The sequence below is a fragment of the Cydia pomonella genome, chromosome 1 (assembly GCF_033807575.1).
Source record: "Cydia pomonella isolate Wapato2018A chromosome 1, ilCydPomo1, whole genome shotgun sequence".
In the NCBI taxonomy this organism is placed as follows: Eukaryota; Metazoa; Arthropoda; class Insecta; order Lepidoptera; family Tortricidae; genus Cydia; species Cydia pomonella.
The window spans coordinates 8,972,022-8,995,617 of record NC_084703.1 but is presented as its reverse complement, the minus strand read 5'-3'; the positions used below and the strand labels follow the sequence as shown (position 1 = coordinate 8,995,617).

At 35.2% G+C, this 23,596-nt stretch overlaps 2 protein-coding genes across 2 annotated transcripts in view; both read left to right on the top strand.

The window, feature by feature from the left end:
* The first annotated feature begins 719 nt into the window (after positions 1-719).
* On the top strand, positions 720-4,902 carry LOC133530723 (uncharacterized). Its single transcript, XM_061868789.1, has 2 exons — positions 720-867; positions 3,299-4,902. The coding sequence occupies exons 1-2, from the start codon at positions 788-790 to the stop codon at positions 3,603-3,605; spliced, it is 387 nt and encodes a 128-aa protein (XP_061724773.1). The 5' UTR covers positions 720-787; the 3' UTR covers positions 3,606-4,902.
* Positions 4,903-4,911: 9 nt separating this feature from the next.
* The window catches only part of LOC133530467 (cyclic nucleotide-gated cation channel subunit A-like), a 29,720-nt gene continuing 11,035 nt past the window's right edge, over positions 4,912-23,596 (top strand). The window contains exons 1-2 of the mRNA XM_061868414.1: positions 4,912-5,637; positions 20,437-20,673. Of these exons, the coding sequence (XP_061724398.1) occupies positions 5,584-5,637; positions 20,437-20,673 (291 nt within the window). The 5' untranslated portion in view covers positions 4,912-5,583. The remainder of the gene's footprint in view (positions 5,638-20,436; positions 20,674-23,596) is intronic.

Genomic DNA, 23,596 nt, shown 5'->3' with positions numbered 1-23,596 from the left:
ACAGTACATATGGCCCTTTAAATGTTCGACACAGTAACGTAATATGCTAATTTTCGCACTAGTGCAGTAAAGTAGCACCATATGTAGTGTAAAAGTACCTAATTACTTACTTTTTGCCTTAAATCAAGAGGTCCTGGCAAAATAAACTAATTAGTAATGAAAATTAATTCATAGGTACTTACACAATAAGACGACACGACATCTTAATTTGGACGCCAAATGCGTCAGTGCTATTAAGTAAATCCAATGACATAAATAAAGAAAATAAAATTTCCTTTATAAAATAGCTTCTTTGTGAAAGGTTTTGTTAAAATTAGAGAAAATAATACGTCGTTGCTGGGTATCCCTCATTAAAATCTCGGCTATTCTATTATTTAGGTAGGTATTGTGTGTTCCAGTTTACAATGTCTACTTTTTAACAAAGGGAATCACAAGAAATAAACGTTTTACCATAGCATAACGTATTTGTCTTATAATATCTATTTTACCATATATACTGAAAGTTTATTGCACAACATAGATAAGAGCAAACGCGGAGGTAGCATCTTAGGACATTCATTATCTATAAATTTGCAAGTAGTTAACTCAGGTTAGGCAGGATAAGTAAGGCAAACAAACTGCTCAGCCCTGAAACAAACCTATGAAAATTTCTTGTTTTTTTTTTTGTGTAAGTAGTTTACATTTAAAAAAAAGAACTTACATGCTAAACGGAATTTTAAATTGTGTTTTGTTGTAAAAATAACTTTAAGTTGTATTACAGGGTGGTGCGCACTGGCCGGGCCCTGCTATGTGGGCCTACATCATCGCGGCGGCTCGCGGGGACTCCCGGCAGACGATGGCACGTAATCCCGAAGAATACACCTTCTCGTTAGTACCACTTCACAACTGTCATCATCTTCCTTGATCATTATCCCATATAGTTGAGGTTGGCCGTTCTTGTCCCTTTTTTCCAGAGTCCACTTTTTATCCATTTAACAACACACTCAAATTTAGAAAAGCGTGTTACTAGCTAAATACATATAAATTTCATATCAAGTAATACCGTCATAATAAATATCATGCTCGTCAGGTTTTGACAATTAGTCTCAGAATATAAAGTGCTACTAATCTTCTTCGAAAACACTATAATGATGAACAAAACACAGCTTAAAACTTTTGTAGGTATAGAATCATGAATAATTGAATTCAAATCTGATATTAATAAGAATAAATATTCTTTATTGTACAACACATATTGAAAAGGAGAATACATATATATATATATAAAGGCAGGTTAAGGCAGCGAGAGGTAATGTGTATATAAAAGGCTTTTAAATATGGGAAGGGATTTTGCTCATCTTATTTCCAACGGCAAAGAATTCCACAAACGAACAGCAAGAAAAGTGAAGGAGTTATTATAAAATTTTGACGAAGAAAAAGGAGGAGCAAGGAGATGCTTTTACGTAGATGAGAGATACTTAAAACGCTCTTTAAGATATGGGGGAGTGGTGGGGTTGAAGAGAATATTATAAAGAAGATGTGAGTTGCGACGATGACGAATGGGAAGCCACTTAAGCTGGGTACGAAATTCTGAGACGTGGTCGTACTTGCGTAGGCCAAATATGAACCTTATGCAGACATTTTGTAAGTTTTTTAAGCTGATCCTCCGTAATATCCAGGTAACAAATATCGGCGTAATCTAATATGGGAAGAAGAAGAGATGTGCAAGCGCAATTTTGGTGGCAAGCGGCAAGAAGTTACAAACTCTACGAAGTGATCCCAACGAAGCAAATAATTTCCTGCTGATCTCACTAACCTGCGGTATTCACGAAAGTGTACGATCAATTAGAATACCGAGATTCTTTACTTGAGTTGAATAAGGAACCTGGACGCCATCAAACACTGTGGCTGGCAAGCTGTGAAAGTCAATCCGAGAAGTCAGTTGAGGAGTACCTAAAATTTTGGCCTGCGTTTTAGCCGGATTCACTTTCAGTCCATAGCGTTTACTCATTGTACGGTTTCAACCGTTGTTACTCAGAGAGTACGTCTGAACGTCTGTCAAGTTAAACCAGTTTGACAAAACTGGCATCCCTCGAATGCGGTTGATCTAGCAGCATTCAGACAGTATTAACAGTGAAAAATTGTTGTTTTATGAACTAACTATTTTTCTGAACCGGCAAATAATTATTTAATGTCATGAAATAATTATTAAATAATTATGAGTATGTGCTTAATTTCTCAAATTAGGCCGGGCAGTTGTTTATTTATGAACCGAGCTGAAAGTGACAAGTTTCGGCTCCATAGGCTGAAAAGTAGCGTATTCCCCTGTGTCTTCTTCTCTTGAACATCTGGATGGAAACAAATGGAAAAATATTTTCGTTATCCTGCCTGGAACAATTGGAATTATTCTAAATTTACTACTCTCCGCATTGGACTTATTTTATTTAAATATTACTGAAGGTTGTAAAAACTAAGCCTAATACGAATACCTTACATGACTGGGGTAACAGGTGAGCAACGGCAGAAACTTATACGGCCACACTAAAAAAAAATATAAATTGAAATTATTTATGTAAATAAAATTATGTTTGCTGTAGGTCTGAATAATTTCATTGACTGTTGACAGTTACAGAGCGAAAAAGTATAAAAACAAAAAAGCGTACCTACGCTGATTTTCATATTTTATTGAACAAATCATTCTTAAAAACTAAAAAAATCAGTTATTATGAATTATTTATTAATATTGATACAGTATAGGGGTGCTACAATATTGTGTTTCATCTAATTTTTTTAAGTGTAGGTATTCTTTACTCACTTCAATTGTGTTTATAAAACATTTCTAAAATGATTGCAGTTTGCTAATATAATTGTATGTGTTTTCAATCAAATTGTTAACTAAGTACTGGTTTTTACTATGGGTTACACATCTACAGGCATGCCAATTCTCCGATGGCATTGCAAGTTCTAAAGAAAAATTCATTACCGTTAGCTGTCTATTACTTTAATGCCAAATTCATTTAGGTTATTGTTTATATAATAATTTTCGTTTGATGAGTATCAAACGACATTTTTTATTACATTTGAGAAAAATTACGACGAGTACGAGTGTACTCGAGCGAAAGTGTAGTTTTCATTGGCCTCGGGTTTCGTCTCCCTTGACACTCGTAATGTAGACCAGGTATTTAAACCGCATTTGCATGCATATCTATCTAATTATGAGTAAATTCAGAACAAAAAGGAAAAATGATGCATTTGTAGGATTAAGTTTGTCTGTACGGCTCTGTTTGACAAAGATACTGTAATATTTATTTATCCCCAGATACCGCGATGGCCAAGTATTTATGGTGTCCGGGCCCCGAATGGACGAGCCGGGGCCCTCCGGCGTCAGCACCAAAGAGATCTTCGAGGACTGCAGTCCTCCCTCTCCCAATGACTGCGCTAGCCCTCTCCCCACCTCTAAAGACATATGCAGCAGCCCTCCGTTCTCCAGGGATCTCAAGAGTCCTCCTCCCGTCAGCTCCAAGAGCTCGATCCCGTTGAAATCATTGACCAGCCCTAACCATGGAGTGGAGGATGTGATCGAGATATGCGATGATGAAGTAAGTGGTGTTCATAATTATTGTTAGCATGTGATCCACTTCAGATACCTATTAATGTAGTCGTTTTAAAATGAGAGCGTAAGTAAATACGTTTTGTATAGAAAACCGAGCTTGCTGGGGACCCTTACATTTTAAGCAAGTTCATTGAAATAACTGTAATCTTCAATAGCTTAATGTCTTAACTCAGATTGTTTTGATTATTGGCCTCGTGTAAAATGGTTATTTAAGTCTTTGTATATGTCTATTAAAATCAAAGTTAATTCAAAAAAAATATTCATTCATTCATTTAAATTATTAATTTACTTTTTGTGCAATAGAAGTTTGTTTTCCTTGCAATGGGATATTATACTCATTTTAAGCCTAAAATAAATGGAAATCATTGGTGAAATAAATTCTAGACAAACACACCATACTACAGGATATGATGAACAAGTAATGTGCATGGTTAAAGGGGAGGAGGGGACATTCACCCTCTCGTTGATAACGTTCAAAGTAAGTCTCTGGAGACTGTAATTACTGTTCAGTGATGCTAAACCCAGGGATCTAACTTTAATACCTTATTTTAAAACGCATGGGCCTTAATAATGATGATGTAACTTTATTTTCGATTTTGCGAATACATACTACGTAGGTCACTAGATAAGTTTTGCAATACGAGTAGACAAATATGAAACAATGAGGTGGCCTATCACATATATTTTTAAAACTATATTTGTGTAGACAATGTTTGGGTGGAAAACATGTACTTTATTTTTAAAACGTCGGCGTGTGCTAAAGGCGATTTACGCATATTTCATACATTTTCATTTCATACAAAGTTAAGATTTTTTTTTAAGTATATTTAAATAGAAAGTAAATATTTTCCATCCAATTATTCTCTATGGAAATATCGTTTTAAAAAGTATATAGGCCACCTGTTTGTTTCATATTTGTTTATTGCAAAGCTTATCTAGTGACCTATGTATTACTTAACACTTTTTACAAGTTGTTGTTGTTGTTGTGTTGTGTGTTGTTGTGTTGTTGTTTATTTGTTACGAACTTCGAAGTATATAGGTACCCAACTTAACATTTTTACAAAATAAATCTTTTTCACTTTCCTAGATTTGAAAGTGAAAAATCTTAAGCGTAATAAACACTTTCTAAAACTAAATTGTAACTTTCTAAAAAAGTAAATTGTACAGGTTAACATGTAAAATAAGGTTTATAATTACTAGAGAACTCATGTTTGACAAGGATACTTTAAAAGACACCAAATCGAAGAATAAATCCTCTCTTTAACTTAATACGAGTAAACATAGTGCAGTTTCCATCGCTTACTTAATTTACTTAAAATTGCAAACACGAATATAGATCAAGAGACATAGAACCATCATCAAGTTAATGCACTAACTTTTTAAAGGGGCAATTAGGGGTATTACGTTCTGTGGCAATCAGTATTTACCCAGCTTATTGTCTGAACCTCATATCTTTTCAGCATCGATTCAAACGTGAACTTTAATTCAGGGAAGTGAAAGTCGATTTTATAACCGATGTCTGAGCAGATACGAGGTTGGTGGTTTGAATGGTCGATTTACAACGGAAGGTACGGTGAACGCGTCATAAACGTGACATCGCATCGGGAAGTCGGTTGCCGGCGCTCATGGCCTATTGTTTCGATGTCCTCCGACTTAAGCACGCACTATCATTTTTTTCGGCTCACCCATTCCTCCTGGGACGGTAGCGGCAATAACTCATCACTCCTTACCAGTTAATGGATTTTCTAAATTACACACATACATAAGTCAGCCGCATAAATTGAAACGCTGTTTTACCTGAAGTGTTGCCTGAATTCTTTTAATTGAAGTTCGTGTTAAGGTATCGTGACTAGATCAGCAATTTTCTGATAGAGATCTTTAGTTTGTCGAAGAGTCTTAACGGCTCTATTCATTTGGAGACCGGTGAAGTGACATGATATGGAGTAATTCGGCACGAGAGTTTAAAAACTGTAGTGTTAATTATAACAAATATGAGTCCAGTGTTCACAATTCAAAAAATACCCCTAGGGAACAGCATGGGCCCGGTAAGTACGTTTTAATTAACAAAAAACGTCAAGACATTGTAGAACAGCCTAAATATTTAAATGTTGATATGCCAATATAACGTAATGTAAAATATTTGAGTATTAGTTAAATTTCTTTAGCATTTCGCATTTTTACTCTGAAAAGCGAGCTGTTTGTTTGTTTTGTTCAAATTCGTCGTGAATACGGTGGGGTAGCTTTAAGACAGTGTGATATTACTATTTTCGTTAGTTTTTATTGTCAACGAATGGTAGACTTTTTCGCCTATATTGGTTGCAAAGCTATAGTATGTATGTATGTATGTATGTATTTATGTAAGCACTTTATTGTACATAAGGGACAGGTAGAGATACAATAAAAACATTGGAAATGTACATAGATGGGTGAGGTCCCTATAAGGGATCTCATCCAGTCAACCTTTGAGCTATAGTATTCTATTTTACTGCCGGTAACATGAATGTACCGACATACATTCATGTAACCGAATAGTATAGAACCTAGTGGAGAATAGTTTTTAAGTACATACTGCAAATCTTTATTAATCTTTCGTAATAAATAACTAAATGTTACAAGCACAAATTGTTACATGCATATTACATACACAATGTGTGTACATTAAATTGCAATAGCAATTGTTACATTAAATTTAACATAAATACCGTTTTATATTAAATTTAATGTAATAATTGCTTACTATGATGTAAATATGAATCGACTAGCTGTTGCCCGCGACTTCGTATGCGTGGATTTTTATGTTAGTGGTTATTATTGTAGAACATTATGCAGCAAAATAGAAGTAGGGACGTTTAATCATTATACAATACAACGCACGAGATTTGTCTGTCAACGCACGAGAGAAATCTCGTTATAATCCCTCTCAACCCCCTAAGAAAATTTTCTAGTCCACTATTTAAAAAAATGTTCGCCATCGATGCAAACGTTATACCCTGTTTTCATCAATTTAGGGGATTAAAACATAATGCAAATTTTCATCCTTTTTTTCACCAACTTATTAATTATTATTATTCATTTATTCACATAAAAAGATACAGCTTACACAAATACAGAGTCCCACAAAACAGATTACACGGTTTGACTGTGGCATCATGCAGTCTCTACTCTCTTATAATTATATTATAATATAATTACTATCTATATACATAGGCTCAATAATTATTTTGTGCAGTTTACAAGGTAACTACGCAGCTTTTTACCGAACTTTATTAGCTTCCTGTCTAATTACGGAAACAATTTTCAAAAACGTTTATGTCAGTTTTCCTTTAAAAAGTCTCAAGTTCCTAGCTTGAAAGAAAACTCGTACCACATATAAACTTCTATCCCCTTTTTTATCAATTATCGAGAACGTTGAAATAACATGTTATGTAACTTTATATTATGCCTTTCTTAGTTTAAAGCATTTGTGATGGATTAAAACTTTCAACCCCTATGACCCTATACCCTTTTAGGGGTGAATTTTTAAAAACGCTGAAATTACTTTTCTTGAATTCTAATAATATGCCTTTATACAAAGTTTCAAGTCCCGTATTCAAAAGAATATTGTCCTCCATACAAATATCAAACCCTGTTTCACCTTAGGGAATGAATTTTCAAAAACACTGAAACGATTTTTATTTTTATTTTAATACAATACCTTTTTGTAAGGTTTCAAGTTTTCATCCCCCTTTTCCCCCTAAGGGGGTTCTTAGGGGTTGAATGTCCAAAAACGTTGAAAAACGTGGTTATTAGGTATGCCTTTCTTAGAAGTTTCAAAGCATTTGTAGTGGATTCAAACTTTTAACCCTTTTAGGGGATGAATGTATAAAAAACGCTGTAATCCAAAAAATCTGAGGAATGAGCTTCCTGCCGAGGTTTTCCCGAGGGGCTACAGTATGGGGTTCTTCGAAAACGGAGTGGACAGGTTTTTAAAGGGTCGACAACGCGCATGTCACATATCTGGTGGTACAGCCGTCCATAGGCTACGGTGACTGCTTACCACCAGGCGGGCTGTATGCTTGTTTACCACCGACGTGGTATAAAAAAACCTCTTTTCTCCATATACAATTTCAGCGTTTTTGAAAATTCAACCCCGTAAAGGGTTTTCGAGTCCCTCATTAAAAAAAAATCCGATCTCCATACAAACTTTCAACATCTTTTTCACGACCTTGGGGGATGAATTTTCAAAAACGCTACTTATTTTTGGTACACATCATAAATTTATATTCTAGCTTTTTTGGTTCGGCTCTGCGTTTATGAGTCAGTCAGTAAGGACGCATTTATATAATACATTGCATTTATATTTTTCATGACACTTTATGTGTGAAATTTGAAAGCTTAAATCTATACATTGTCATTGTTTGCACGAGGACTTTTTGACTATACGGAAATAGAGGGTACATAGGTATGCGCCGCGGCCTTATCCCGAACGCACACCCTTCCTGTTATTTTCTTGTTGATTTTTTTAGGAATCGTATCAAGTTACCAATGTTACCATCATAATATTTCAGTTTGGCAGTAAAATCATGACTTAATCACGAAGCTTGAAGGTCATGTACGTTATGATATGACCACTTGTTATGATAAATTGTTCTTTTTCTGCCATTTCGGTATAACTAACCCCTCAGGACTGAAACGAAGGTATGGATGGTGTTTTGGTGTACCGTATTTTCCCTATGCTCGTTCGGCAACCTTGTCAATTAGATTAACAAACCGATATGTAATAGTCGTAGGTATTTGTATGCATTCAGTAAGAAGGTTCGGTTTAAAGGACACAATAAATTTATACTGAATTAAATTTTCACGGATTTTACACATTTTTACATAATTCTGTATAATTGAGTTTTAAAATAACCCCTGACGTTTCGATGACGGCATTATTTCTGTGGGAGCACGGCAGTGCCTCCGCCAAGTCGAGCAAAAAAGCGGCGCGGCCGTGCCATCCTTTTCTCGAAGCAGTTCAGGCCAATTTCGACCCCGCTATAACTTCGTTGTAGATAACAATAGAAGTTATTCTGTTTATTTAAAACATAAAAGATTTTTTATACTGATATGGACACTATAAGATGTTTTTAGATTAGCTAATTACGTAGTAACTTAAGACAGTGGGTCCCTTAAGGTGGTTTATTTTTCATACTAATGTATTTATCTAATTATGGGCGAATGCAGCATGGTTTTACAATGAAACCACTTCCATTAACAATAAATTTGATGTTTGTTTCCGGGAAATTATGTTTTTGTAATAAAAACATTTGAATAATAGGTTAACTGAGGACGATATTTTAGTTAAAAATCTGTTAATCATGACAAGTTTGCGTTCCGTTTACTTACTTCGCTGTCACTGCTGCGTTTTTAATTATACAAATAACATGTTTTATACACTAAACCTCATCTCAAACTTAGTTGGACACGTAAGAAACAGCATACTGTGATACATATTACTTTTTTAAGAATATTATCATTGTCATACATAAATTAATTAAAAACGTCAAATTATAACAAAAACGCCATCTATTAGCATTATAGTGCCTAGCTGACCGTGACCAACCACCTTAAGTAGGGACTGAATAAATTAACCGACTTGGTATTTACATGGATCTCACAACTTCAAGAACTGAGTTGCGAGACTTGTTTTTTTTTACAAGTTATGTTTTTGATGGCATAATAATGACAATAAATATATATCTGTTGACGGATACAAGTAGGTACAAAAGTAAGAGAGGGAATGTTAGCCATATTAGGCACCTAACGAAAAAAAAAAACCTTTTTTTTTTTCTTATGAGTGAAGCTTGCATACCAGTTCTCGCTAATATGCATTTAGCACTATGATTCTTCATACAGTATATTTCTTTCGTCCAACATATATTTTACTACTGTGTTAAAACTCCTTAGATTACGTTGAGATTGCAAGTGCAGCCGTTTTACTGTTGCACCATTGCTTATATACTGGTGTTGTATTGCAATTGACAAAAATGACCGATGTCTCTGTCAATTAAAAGTAATTCATTTCAAATATATAATAAAATTACACAATAAAATAATTACATTAAAATATAATCATTCAAAGATAAATCAACGAAATTTTGTCTTAAATTAAAGTAGCCCACAAGGACAGGGTTAATAAACTTTCCACTCGCGACAACAATGCGACAACGTCAGCAACTTAATTTATCAAAGAAATTGACAATATATCGCCCATCTCCAGCAGCTGCATTGTTGCATCAGCAACTCTAGACCACTGCAAAGTTGCTCGTCAATTTTCTGGCACTACAAGTTACTAGAATGTTAATACTTATAAAACAGATAACCTTTAAAAAAAAAACTTCGTCCTAGACATTATTTAATTCTATTGAAATTCTAAACTGCACCGCTATTCTATTAAACAAACAAAATTGAAATTGAGCAAATTTTGATGGTTCCTATATTCAGGGATCGAAAACCGGTATTTTTTGTATGGGAACGAAAACGGTATTTTTTCGTTCTTTGTTAATTATTTCATTCCTAATCGGGCAATCTAATAATACGAAGTCGTTATCTAAAAACACAACTGAATCCTACATTTTGAGTATAAAATAAATCGAAATATATGGTTATTTCGATGTTTTTGCAAAAAACCGGTTCCGATCCCTGCCTATATTTGCGTGGACACGCAAGAGGACTCTTGCGACGCAAAATCGATAGACACAATATTTTCCATCAGAGTTCATTATAGCCGCAACAGAAACATCTTATTCAGTAGCTTGACTCCTAAGAAACAAAGAGGCAGCCTTAAATTTGCAACTTCGTCGCTTTTCTTTATAAATTCAACTATTAATTCAGATTTACGCTAATCCGTGACTTTGAGTCATTAATGTGGTGTTTTATTTATGGGGAATGTATCCGTTTTAGAATAATTACATAATTTGAAAAAAAAATACAGGCCAAGCCACATCACAAGTCGGGATGTTTATTAAAACAATATTATTCATGAGCAAGGAAATTCTCAATTCGTTTGTATTTTAATAGACATAAGTAACTACTTAAAACGATTAGTGTATTATTTTAGAGTAGGTAACTCTATTGCAGAGTAACTCTTGCATTTTATCTCAGAAAGCCAATAACTGAAGGAGAACTGCTGATAAAAGCTATAAAATATAATTATAATGTCATACTGTTTTATAGGTATGTGTATGTGTATTCGGTTATATACTTTATGTAACGATTTTTGGTTTCCATGAAGTCGAAGTGCTAGTATTTATGCTTCTGTACCATAACCTCGAAACTGAGGGGAGGAATTAGGACCCTTAATTGTAACATTTAATAGCGTGGCAAATGAAATGTTCGTGTCTTGCCTTCCAAGGGTTAGACGTTGCGCCCAATTCACGTGTTGCCGGTTTTATTAGTTGCATTATCAACCTTATCGTATAGAAATGATAGTTCAAATTCCAAAAGGTTGTTTTATGGGATATATTACTTTTTGGAAATGGTTGCGTTAGTCCGATCATTAACCAAAGGACGTTAGCAGACTAAACTTGACTTGGACAGTTTCGAATACCTAACTCGGTGTCTGTCTGTAATCTTCCGACTGAAGTTCCATTACCTCTTGAGTTAAAACTCCGCATACCTACGTGTAATTATGTTAGTAACTTAGCGCTTGAGCACTAACTATACCCTAAAATTAACACCAGCCAAATCACTTGAATAAAAACATTAAGAATATAAGTTTAAAGTCACGGAAAATATTTATAATCAAAACTGACTTAGTAGATTTTAACTTTAACTGTTAAAGAGGAGAATGTATGTCGGGAATGTTTTTTTGCCTAGTTATACAAGGAAAAATCGGGTTGGACCTCGATTATCCAAATTAATTGAGATCGAGATTAGTTTGGATGATTAAAATGTGTGTTTTATGGGACGAGACCGAACAAAAACAATACCTTTTTGCAATAAACAGTACAGTATATTCAAATCTGACATACCTACTAATTAACGTTAAAATAAAAATCATTTAAAAAGTCCGGATAATTGAGGGAGCGGATAATCAAGGTATTACTGTACATCGTGTCTGATATACCAAATACAACATTTGACTATTATTTAAATATTTAATAACGCTGAAACATATTAAAAAGGTATTTTGGTAATATGGTATGAGTAATTGAGTTATCTGAAATTACACTTAATTATCGCAATTTTCTTTTGCCAGCCGTTCTGGCTGACTTTTAATCATTCTTATTTATGAAATGTGTTTAAATTACCATAGTTATCATTTATTACGCTATCGGAGCTTATCGAATCAGTCGTTTTCGAAAAAATATGCTAATTTTGGACTAATAAGAAATAATATTGAATTAAAATTCTGTAAGGGAAATGGTGACACCACAAGCACGCATCTATAACATTATTAAAGTCCAAATCATAGGGCTTGTCCTTACTGAAGCATTATATGCACAGCAATCGGAAATATGTTCATATTAAATAGTTAAAGGGAAAAAGGGAAATAAGTTGCTGAGCGTACCACCAACACAGTCAGTCTTGAATTTGAATTAAACACAAAACATGAAGTAAAATAAATTTGCAAATTAGTAGCCGTCATCGTCTTGCCTTGCGTTTAATTGTGTTTGTTGTCGGTTAATATAATATATCTAATATAATAATTTGTTTCATTTTGATTCCCTACGGTTCTACTAAAGTACTTAATTACTTAAATACATACTTATACTGTAGTTTTTAAACTGAATTTTAAATCAATATGTAATTTTCGTATAAAATATCTAGTGGTAAGTATAGCTGAGCGACGTAACAAGCAAAATTATAATTCCTACTAATATTACAAATACTCTGTAAATCTGGCTGTCCGTCTGTCTATCTATTATACAGATCACGATAAATTTTGTATTTACATAGTTTGAATCCCGGGAATGGACATAGCATAGTTTTTATAATCATCATCTTCATTGCGTCACTAGTACGCAGACGAAGTCGCGGGCAGAAGCTAGTCAGAAATATGTTTTTAGAGTAATTGAGATAAAACGTTGAAACCCGCGCGATATTCATCCATATCTTCCGTCGCAAATTTCGCGCGGTCCGCCATATCGTTTGTTCCCGTCCAATTTCATGGCTATCCTCTTAAACCATTTTTAAATAGAACAGAGTTGCATTGCTTTTATTTCGTTCTAATTCAAAATCATTTCAACCATGTGTCGGACATTTACAACCAACTGTAGGTATATTTTTCTTGGATAATGGGCCTTTGGAGGATAAGGCTACTTAGTGTGAACGCAGCTTTGGGTCGATATCGTTACGCCGTGTGTTTAAAAAGTGGCTCATTAGTATCACTTTATTATCATGTCATCCACGCGTTGCGGCGTTTCATTGTCCGGTATTAATTAGTGTATCGTTACGTCGCCAAAATAGTAGTATCTTCCTATTAAACACGTTGATATACGGCTTTCTGATTTCGGTGGTTATGCGTTGGCCATGCACTGCGGTTACGATGTCGATATGTTCATAGATGTAGTGCGATATGTCAAGGCCGCAGGCTGAGGTTGGATTTTCACCTTCAAATTTCAAGGTTTATATATTTTGCACACTGACAACAAAAAGTTAAGGTCACTGAAACCAGGTGAAACGCATACTGAGAATACCCGTGAAAAGGGGACCGAAGAAATGTACTGGTATGATCTTTGACCAACAGCGGTTGACCTCGTCGAGTGTATGGGCATTTAGTATAATCGGTACTTAGGTACTTACTCGAGCAGGTTAGATTATTACGCTCAGATAGGTTGATAGTTTACTAAATGTCGCTTTTTTATATCATAAGTTATTTTAATGTTTTTATCTATATTATAAAATTATAACAAATTAATTACGAGAAATTACTTTCTGAATAAATATTGATATCGTCTTCGATGTCTTCGGTGTCTTATAGACGAGCTGGTCAATACTGGTGTTATAATCAAAATTGCATACTAAGTTAAAATTGTTGTACTGAGCTGGAGACCTCACGAAGAATAGCTTGAAAGTCTTGAAACTGTATAAATGTATGATTCCGCCATTTTGAAAAATTTCATCACAAAAAAAAAAATTAATCATCGAACATGCTCTCAAAATTTCACGAGAATTGGTTAAGAAAACCTGCAGAGAAGAACATCCGGATATACGAAAGCATTTTTGCCCAAGCTAAAACGGGAACTTCGTTAACGCTCGCAGTCAATTAATTATTACCTACCTATAGAACATTAAAAGTACGAACTGGGCTCTTTAGCATAATATTATCTTGTTAGACTTCCAAACTTTATAAAAGCTTCTCTAAACTCCGAGAAGTCGAAGCTTTCCATCTAAAATATAAATAGTTGAAAAAAAAAATACAAAAAGCAGAAATTAAGTTACCCTTAATTCTTTTAAGATACTGAAAATGCTTAAGAAAGTTTCGGTGGTGGTCAACAATATTTTAACATGTTTAACTAAAATTTCATTTTAGTTTAAGTTTAATGAATTTTAATGATTATAAAGTTCCGACTTGATCCCCGGTGAAGTTGACCTCTCTCTGTTACAAAATTATTGATGTGTGAAGCTGAACAGTGCAAAATCGTACTCGGTAAAATAATAAGTGGAATATACTTATTAACATTGTCATCGCTAAAATCTAAATACTGTAAATACGCCTGGACCTGTTAATTCGTATTGTTAATACGCATTAGCAGGTCCATGGTTTAATAATAATCGCGCGAAAATACTCATTAAGCAAAAAGGATATGAAATTAAATCCGAACAGTAATAATACCATAACATAATATTTACATATCGTTCAACATCATACAAACTAAATGGATTCTGGAAAACAAACTTAATAATTAGAAAAGTTAATAAGACCGTTCGAAGCTGACGATGTCGCCATCTTAAGTTGCGATAGTAAATTATGTACAGAGGGAAAAATACTTCAGTGTGAAAATAAAAACAGCATATCCTTGTCACTTCAGAGTGGTAGGCCTGTTGCAGTAGCTTCAAGTTCTCATTTACGCATAGACTGCGCTGGCTATTAGCCACCACAATGATTGTGGTTTCACAGATCATTTCTTCCAGACGCTCGGAGTCCATTGGCTGTTGTTTTTTGGCTTTGTACATGTATGTAGTATTAATATACTTTGACTCGCCATCTCACTAATAAAAAAGCAAAAAAAATATGAGCTTAAAAACATCTGGTATGTTGGGTACAAATTTTCAAAGTACAGTAGTGACATCTATAACGTTATTGAAAATTCTGAAAAAATATCCACATGGATTTATTAACCGTAGATACTAAGTATATATATTAAGCGACTGAGACGTCAGAAGTTATCTAGGTTGGCAGATACTATTGGCGTGTTTTTTCATACGCTACTATTGATACTGACTGTACCTACTTACTAATCGATAGAATCGCAAGAATATATATCTCCGAACTGTTTGAAAGTGAGTCTGTAAAGTGAGGACTAAGTGACGAGTAAAGCAACAGGGATACAGATATTTGAATTCATGGTAGGTATCGTGTGCGCTTAACTTAATACCTGTACTTCGAGATGATATTATTATTGTAATCGAATTATGACGATTTATCACGTTAAAAATACATTAGATTTACTTAAAGTTTAGTGACCCGGGTACAAAAAAAAATACCTCCTTAGAAATAAATTTTATTTTCTTAATTATGTTCTGCTATTTATAATCTCGTCAGACGTCAGTCGGCCTGTAGGTAGGTATGGAACTTACCGGCGCGCCTAATGACGTCCAGGCTCTAGATTAATTGCATAATACATCCACCGAGTGCCAAGAACCCGGCCCGGCATAGATAGATAAATTCTTTATTCATACCCATAACATACATGGCAATGACATCAAAACAAACGAAAAAGAAAAGTGTAAAATAAAATCATGCAAACTTAATTTAATAAAAATATTTTTGTTTCTATAATTAATACGCCATGTGTCGTGGTACAGAAAAGGCGCTGATTCAGCATGGTAATGCGGTAAACCACATCGCTGGTATTCTACCAGTGCCTTACACAAAAATGTGCAACGCTTTTTAAACACCTAAGTTGGTACAAGAAAAAAAAGGAAAACTTTGTGTGTGTCCCTTGTACATTATAACTTTTATAAACTTATGTATTATGTGAGTGTATACGTGTACGTGTGTCTGTGTTTTTTTCTTTCTTATGGACTTTGGTAAATAGTAATGAAGATAAAAAGGTAAAAGCGCGGTTGGCAAAGTATTTAGTTATAGGAGAATGGCCTCCGGCGCTTCGTTTTCTATGGAAAGCACCACGTGATCACCGATCAGCCGTCATAGAATATGACGTGTCGGACGCCCGGTCTAGCGTGAATCATCCTTGAAGCGAAAAGAAGCTTGAAGAAAAATGTTTAAGGCTTATAGTATTCAACATTGTTGGTTCTGTTGATAAGTGAAAGTTGAAACCGATATTTTATTTTAAAAATCGCTTTGCTCTTTAATTGACGAATTGGTGGTGGTATACTCGTATTCAACATTTTGTTGCAAGGTACCGAAAACTTCTTCTAAAACATGTATCTCCCTCTCATACCTATATGTATGTGCCCCTCTGTTGTGTCAGTGATATAAAATTAAATATCAAAATATTTTCCAAACTTTGAGGCCGAGTTCCGAAAATATTAAGAGGTCATTACACACGAGGCTATATTGTGCGCGCGAGCTGCAAGCGAGCGCACACTAAGAAAGCCGATGTTTGTAATGACCATAGCACACGCGTTTCATACGACGTTTTTCAACACACTTGCGAGGAAATAAGAAATTTTCATATTAATCAAATTTTAATTGGTAAATCGGTTAGTATGCAGTGTTGCATCTGTCGTACTGCCTGCCGCCCCTCGCCCCGCCGCCGGCGGCCGGCGAGCCGGGCCCGGCTGGCTCGCCGCGGGCCCCGGTGGCAGGCGGGGCCCCGGCTCCCGCAAGACCACGTTGTAAAATCTACTCGACCAATTTAAGAAGGCTCCGTTTCCATACATATTATTAGCAATCAGTTACCTTCTTAACTCACTCGGATAATATAATGAAAAAGCACGCGTGTTTAATATCTAGGATTATAAGCCAACAATCGGTGGAATAAAAACGCCGTTTTGCGCAAGTGTGTTGAAAATGACATTATGTCTACTATGTATGTATGTACCTATTGTTCCTATTGTAGGTTGAAATATCTCACTATTAAAGTACCGCACGAATTGAAAAAATCCAAGAACCAATTATTTACTATAAAAACCCTAAAATTGATTTTCTTGTATCCTACAATGATTAATTTTATCAATTTCACAGTCAAGAGTAACAACATCAGTTGTAAGTGCTTTGGAACTGAATGCCAATAGTAAATAAACGTCATGGGCTGTAAATTCATAATGATGATAGTCACATTTTCGGCATTAATTTTATAGACACAAACTCAGTATAACTTGATCCAGGTAAAAGTTTTGCAACGTATAAATTTAATATTTCTTACACAATACTTGTTCCTTACGTTTCTTACGCAAGTGGGTTGAAAGTTCAAATCTTAGATACTTAATCGTAAATTGAGAATGGAGTTAGGTAAAGTTTGACGTAAGGATGTTGCTTAATATTGATTATCGTATTTTTCGTTTAATTTACACAAATTTTTCACACATATTATTCATTGTCAACACTACAGGATAAATTATATTTCCATTTACTGCTGAATACGAAATTATTAAAGGTCGAATTCTATTAACATGAAAAGTTAAAATTGGAACCTATTGAGATTTCAGTATCTGTTGGCGTATATATATAAATGTCACGTTTTAATGAAATCAGCGTCCAGCGAAATTTATTTACGTGGCCTTCTTTGAAACAAGTTTTGAGCATACAGTCACTCTGTATGAGTCATAATCATAATTAATTTCTAATACTTTTACGCAAACAGTATATATGTCGGCGGCCGATCGTAAGATTAGGCAGATCATATAATTCCTAGGCATATCGTGAAACGTGAATTTTTTTGTCTCGTTCTCTCAGTCGACAGAGCCCCGGTACGCTGGGCTCTTATTTATGGAGAGTTTGGCCTTCGGGCATCTGAAGCAACCTAACGAACCTATCCTACTTATCTATTAATGGTTTAATGTGACTACCGTCAAAACATTACAATCAGCCTGATCATACGATCGGCCGCTGACATATTATTATTATAATCAACTTCACTTGGAAACAAGGATCTTGTGAAAGTCGATACATCGGTGATCTTTCCATTCAATGTGTTTTTCAAGGTGGTAATGTGCACTGAGGCAGTTCAATCGACAAGGAGGTTAAACCCGACGATAATTTTGCCCTTGAAAAGACGAATGGGTACTTTGTCTATATGGTTATATTAATGTTAGTTGTATGAAGCAAATAGGGCCTAGCATAGACAAGTACGAGTGAAATGCACGTTAACTAAATAACAAGATTCAAATATAATTTTATTTTTTTACTATTATTTATTGCTCTTGTCTTACTTTTATGTGTATCCAAAATTGCTACTGTAAATATTGATTTGTCTTTCACCTGTTAGTGTTTGATCCGTTCATTGCATTTTCTCAAAGGTTAACTGGAAGAGATCCCTTTTAGGGATAAGTTCGCCTTTGTACAGACATTTTTTTTTTGTTTTGTCTGTTTTATGTTAACCCGTTTATGTGCAAAAAAGTGACATACAAACATACATCATTATGAGGGCAAGCAACGTTCGAATTGACCTCACTTTAAAAAAAAATACGATTGAAATTGGGCCTCCGCAATAGGTCTGCTGGGTTTATTTAAAATAAAACACATGCAAAATAAAAATATTTTGCATATTTTTAAGTAAGCATCTAATATCTTAAGGAGGTAGAATCATTTCAATACAGTTTTAGTGAAGTCCAACTCACCTTCTGGCACTTTCTCGAGTCTAATAGGCCCCGTGTTCTGTAAGAAGTCATTTAAATATTCTAATTCATCAATTAAACAACAAAAAAAATGCATGGATTATTATTTAAGTACTTTGTAGTAGTGACGACCCTTCTGGCCTAGTGGGTGGTGACCCTGCCTATGAAGCCGATGGTCCCGGTAGAATCCCGGTAAGGGCATTTATTTCTGTGATGAACACAAATATTTGTTCCTGAGTTATGGGTGTTGTCTATTTATATGTCATGTCATCATCATCCACCTAGCATTTGTCCCATACTGTGACGGAGTCCGCTTTCCTACTTTTTTCCTTCCACTTCGCTCTATCCTGGACGTCGTTTTCCGCTAACCCACAGGCGTTTAAATCTTTGGCGATGACATTGCGCCATCGCTGCCTTGGTTTGCCTCTCCTGTTTGGGCCTGGTAAGCAAAGCTTTGTTGCCTACAAGGGCTTTGTTGCCTACGTATTCTGGCGGCCTTCTCTTGACATGCTCAAACCACCTCAGCCGACTTTCTTGGAGCTTATCGGCGACGTCTCTCACTCCGAGGCTGCCACGGATGTGTTCGTTTCGAATCCTATCAATCCTGGAGACGCCTGACATTCACCTCAGCATCTTTATTTCTACCACATGGATGGTTTGGAGAAGTCGCTGGGTCACTGGCTATATTTCGCTGCCATAAGTGAGGACCGGCCTTATGATCGTCTTGTACACGAGGTTGTATGAATATCGTCGCCTAGGACCCATAAATAATAAATAAATATTATAGGACATTATTACACAAATTGACCAAGTCCCACAGTAAGCTCAATAAGGCTTGTGTTGAGGGTACTTAGACAACGATATATATAATATATAAATATTTATAAATACTTAAATACAAAGAAAACACCCATGACTCAGGAACAAATATCCATGCTCATCACACGAATAAATGCCCTTACCAGGATTTGAACCCGGGACCATCGGCTTCATAGGCAGGGTCACTACCCACTAGGCCAGACCGGTCGTCTGGACCCATAGACCTTTGCTCAGTTTGGGACTAGCTCAATCTGGTAGGATTGTGTCCCCAAATATTTATTTAACTACTTACTAATGCAATGCAAGTTAATAAATGTGTTCGTAAAATGATACGGTTGATCATTTATATAGCCGAACCGCAAAATATTCCAGAATTAATTGACATTTCGTATCCTCGGGCCAATATTTTCATGAAATTTGCAACTTGTAGTAGGCATCAAGGCTTGTATTTTAAATACGTATTGCACCTGAACTTTGTTTACTATTCTTTAATGAATTTTAACGCAGCACGTCTTATACTTTAATGGTTATTATTATTTTAGGCATAGGTACAGTCAGCATCAATAGTAGCGGATAAAACAACGCGCCAAAAGTATCTCACATCCCAGATAACTTTTTCAAATATAGATAAATTTCTAAAATTCACATATACAGTCTTAGTTGTTCTATATTAAATACATCTCTTTTTGTTAAGCTGTTACAGTATGATGGATACTTATGAAGCGTTATTTGATCCGTTACTTTTGATGCTGACTGTACAGACATACATATTAAAAACATTAAATGATTTTGATTGTGAATTTTACAATATTATTCATCGATATTCATTCCTGCTTACACATTGGAAATTCCTCGATTTTTTACAACATAATTTACCGAGGTACCAGTAAATAGTAGAAGGTAGTCAAGCGGCCTTAATACATAAGTCTAGTCTCAGGCGTCGATACTCGTGGTGGGGGCAACGGCAATCTCACTTGTGATTATGAGCCACTTCCAAAACGTATCTCTATAGTATAACGTCATAAGTTTTGAATTTAACCATTTTGTGATCATATGCACCTACCCACAAGCTTACGTTACCTTATTGTTACCAGGGGGTAGGCGAGACTCAACGGCCGAGCTGGTTCAGGAACATCCTTGCGCGAATCACGCGCGCCATCCGCCGCCGCCTCAGCCGGGAGGACGCCGCCACGCCACCTGACTTGTTCCTTGACAAGTATGCGGCCACGGAGTTCCACGACCCGCAGGAGCCAATGTACGAGGCCAAGAGATCCAAGATCCTTTGTGGACTCAAGCTGGTCTTCGATCCGACACAGCCGGGACATTACCATGTGAGTTTATACCAATTATTAATATCTACCGTGCTATAGCTGTTTAAGGCGAGAAAAAGTGGTTTCTGTTATGATAATAATAATTGGGATCGATCTATTATCACTGACAGGACTATTGTAGCCAATAAGCTTGACATCGTGATAATAGATCGATCGCAACGCCGGGCCGTGCTCGTCGATATCACCATCCCCCATGATGAGAATCTCGTGAAAGCTGAGAAGGACAAGTCCAGCAAGTACCTAGACTTGGCCCACGAGATAACCGCCATGTGGGATGTTGATTCGACGATCATTGTCCCAATAGTCGTTTCAGCGAACGGTCTCATAGCGAAGAGTCTCGACCAACACCTTGAGAGACTCTCGCTAGGTGGTTGGATCAAGGGTCAGATGCAGAAGGCGGTGATCTTGGACACGGCGCGGATAGTCCGACGGTTCCTCTCTCTGCGGCCCTGACCACCGGCAGCTTGGGCCCTGCCCCGCTGCTGGCGGCACCCTAGGTTAGGTTTTTTATAATGTGTTTATATCTTTTGTATTGTTTTTGGAGTGTTTTTATATTTTACTTTTATATTCATATTATAAATGACCTAGCCTAAGACCAAAAATAAATAAAGGGAATAATAATAAAATACTTTATTCTGCACTACAAAGAAAAATACATGTTACAAACAAAAAAAGGACATAAGTGAGTAGGTAACAACAGGCGGATGATATTGATATTTATAATGAATACTTATTATATTGTTGTTGCTGATATGCATCCAGATGCAAAAGTGCATGGCAACTTTATGTGTGAATTACATTAAGAATTATTAGATATATAAGACTCATAATTGTTGAGTGCCAGCTCACCCTATTTTATATGCATAGTTACACAGCTTAGCACAATGCTTATGAGAAGTCAAAGTGATACGATACCGATCTGTCAAAGTTAAAAGTGACGTTTTCGGTTGAAGAAATGTCACGATGTTTTCCTTATAAATATATAGCTTGTATTAACACTAACAAATTTTGTCAAAAAAGTGCCGTGAAACGAATATGAAAGTGTTTTTTTAAGGGGGATTGAGAACAATCTTTTACCGATTGGCCTAGCTCCAAACTAATCAAAGCTTATTGTTTTGCATAATGGCATAGTCAACACGTATGATAATTGTGTAATACATAAATACTACCTACATTGCGTGCAATAAGGAAAAATAACAGTCGTTAATTTTTAGTTAAAAACATGAAAGTTAATTCTTTTGGGATCTAAACTAACTAATATAATATCTGATCGTAACAAAAATACACGCTATATATGGCTTGATTAATTTTAAACATGAAAATTTGATACATTGTCACAGTATCCGAGAGATAATTGAATATCATTACAAAATCGAGCGGAATACGTGCCCTGAACGTAAAAGGATTTAGACGCGCCTCAAAGACATGTTTTTGATCACACTGCCGTGAGATGTTCTTATTAATATCAAAATAACATTTTGATATACATTATTATCCTTTGATCGTATACACGGATTTACTTGACAATCGTTAATATTGTATAAAAACGAACTTTCTTTCAAATTAAGCGTGATTTGGTTAAATACGAAACTCGTTTTCAGATTCTTGCTCATGTCTCAAATATAATTACTTCGAATACGAATAGCATTATAATTACTTCGGAAAAAAGTTTCAATAAATTTATATTTCACGATTTCGTGAACATAAGGCTTAGTAAAGACTTTCAAGGAAAACTATAGCGAACCTGATCGGTTTAGCCGTTTTTGTGTTTTTGCAAAAAGTCTATGTTGATGGACGGGTAACTACGGAACCCTATACTGAGCATGGCCCGACATGCTCTTGGCTGTTTTTTTATATTTGGTCTGCAGGTGACTAAGCTTGCTTATTCTAAAGAAAAAAAGTTATGATGAACAATTAACAAAAACCTACGTTTTCTTAAATTGTCTATTTTTCGTCTCTTTGTTAACTTAAACAGTCTGTAGCTCCTAAAGTATTGCTCGTAGAGTAAAAATAAACAGAGTTTTGAACTCAAAGGTTAACTAGAAAAGTCTCGTCTTTATACTTCAAATGATTACTACTTACTACGGCACATATATGTGACTATACTGGGTTCCTACCTATATGTATAACTAAGTTTCAAAAATTTATGAAATGGGACTCGCGAAATCTCAGAAAATATATCGAACTCTTTTAATTTTAGCCCTTAAGACATTTGAGTTGATTAACCTATAAGTGTATACGTATACTGTACGGGAAAGGAGCCTAAAACGAGTACTCCGCGTAAAGCCTACGCGCGCAATATCGCAATCATAAAGGAGTTTTGTACTTACTCAAGATTTCATTACAAACTTTTAAAACAAAATTGAAAATACCTAAACAATCCAGCGTGCATAATAATAGCTTTAAATATTTTTTCAGGTTTCTCACAGGCACGTTGCCTAAAGAAAAACGAAAATACTGTTTTGATTGAGACGTCATTGTGAATTTTTATAGCAATATCCTTAATTTGTTACACACCGATAAAACGTCTAAGATGATTACTTGAATAAATATAATTTCTTATTTGAATCAATATAAACACAACTAAAGTATCGAAATTAGTTTTGTGGTTAAATTCTCTTTGTTTGTAGGACAAAACGGGTATTTGGGGAATTTTATTTATTTTTAATAAATAATGATTAGGTACAAAATGACACACTCTTTTTGTCTCGTATTCCAATTCTATCATTCTTAGTAAGTGTAAGTCGAACGGAACGAAATCTGTTTAGCTTACCCGTTTTAGTTTTTTACCCTATAAATATCACACCTAATTTTAATACAGTTATTAAAATTCTTACATTTTACGTTTATCCTATTAGTTCCTTGCTTCTTGAGGTATATGATCATCATATTCGTCATGTAAGCAAACGTATTTAAATTTAAT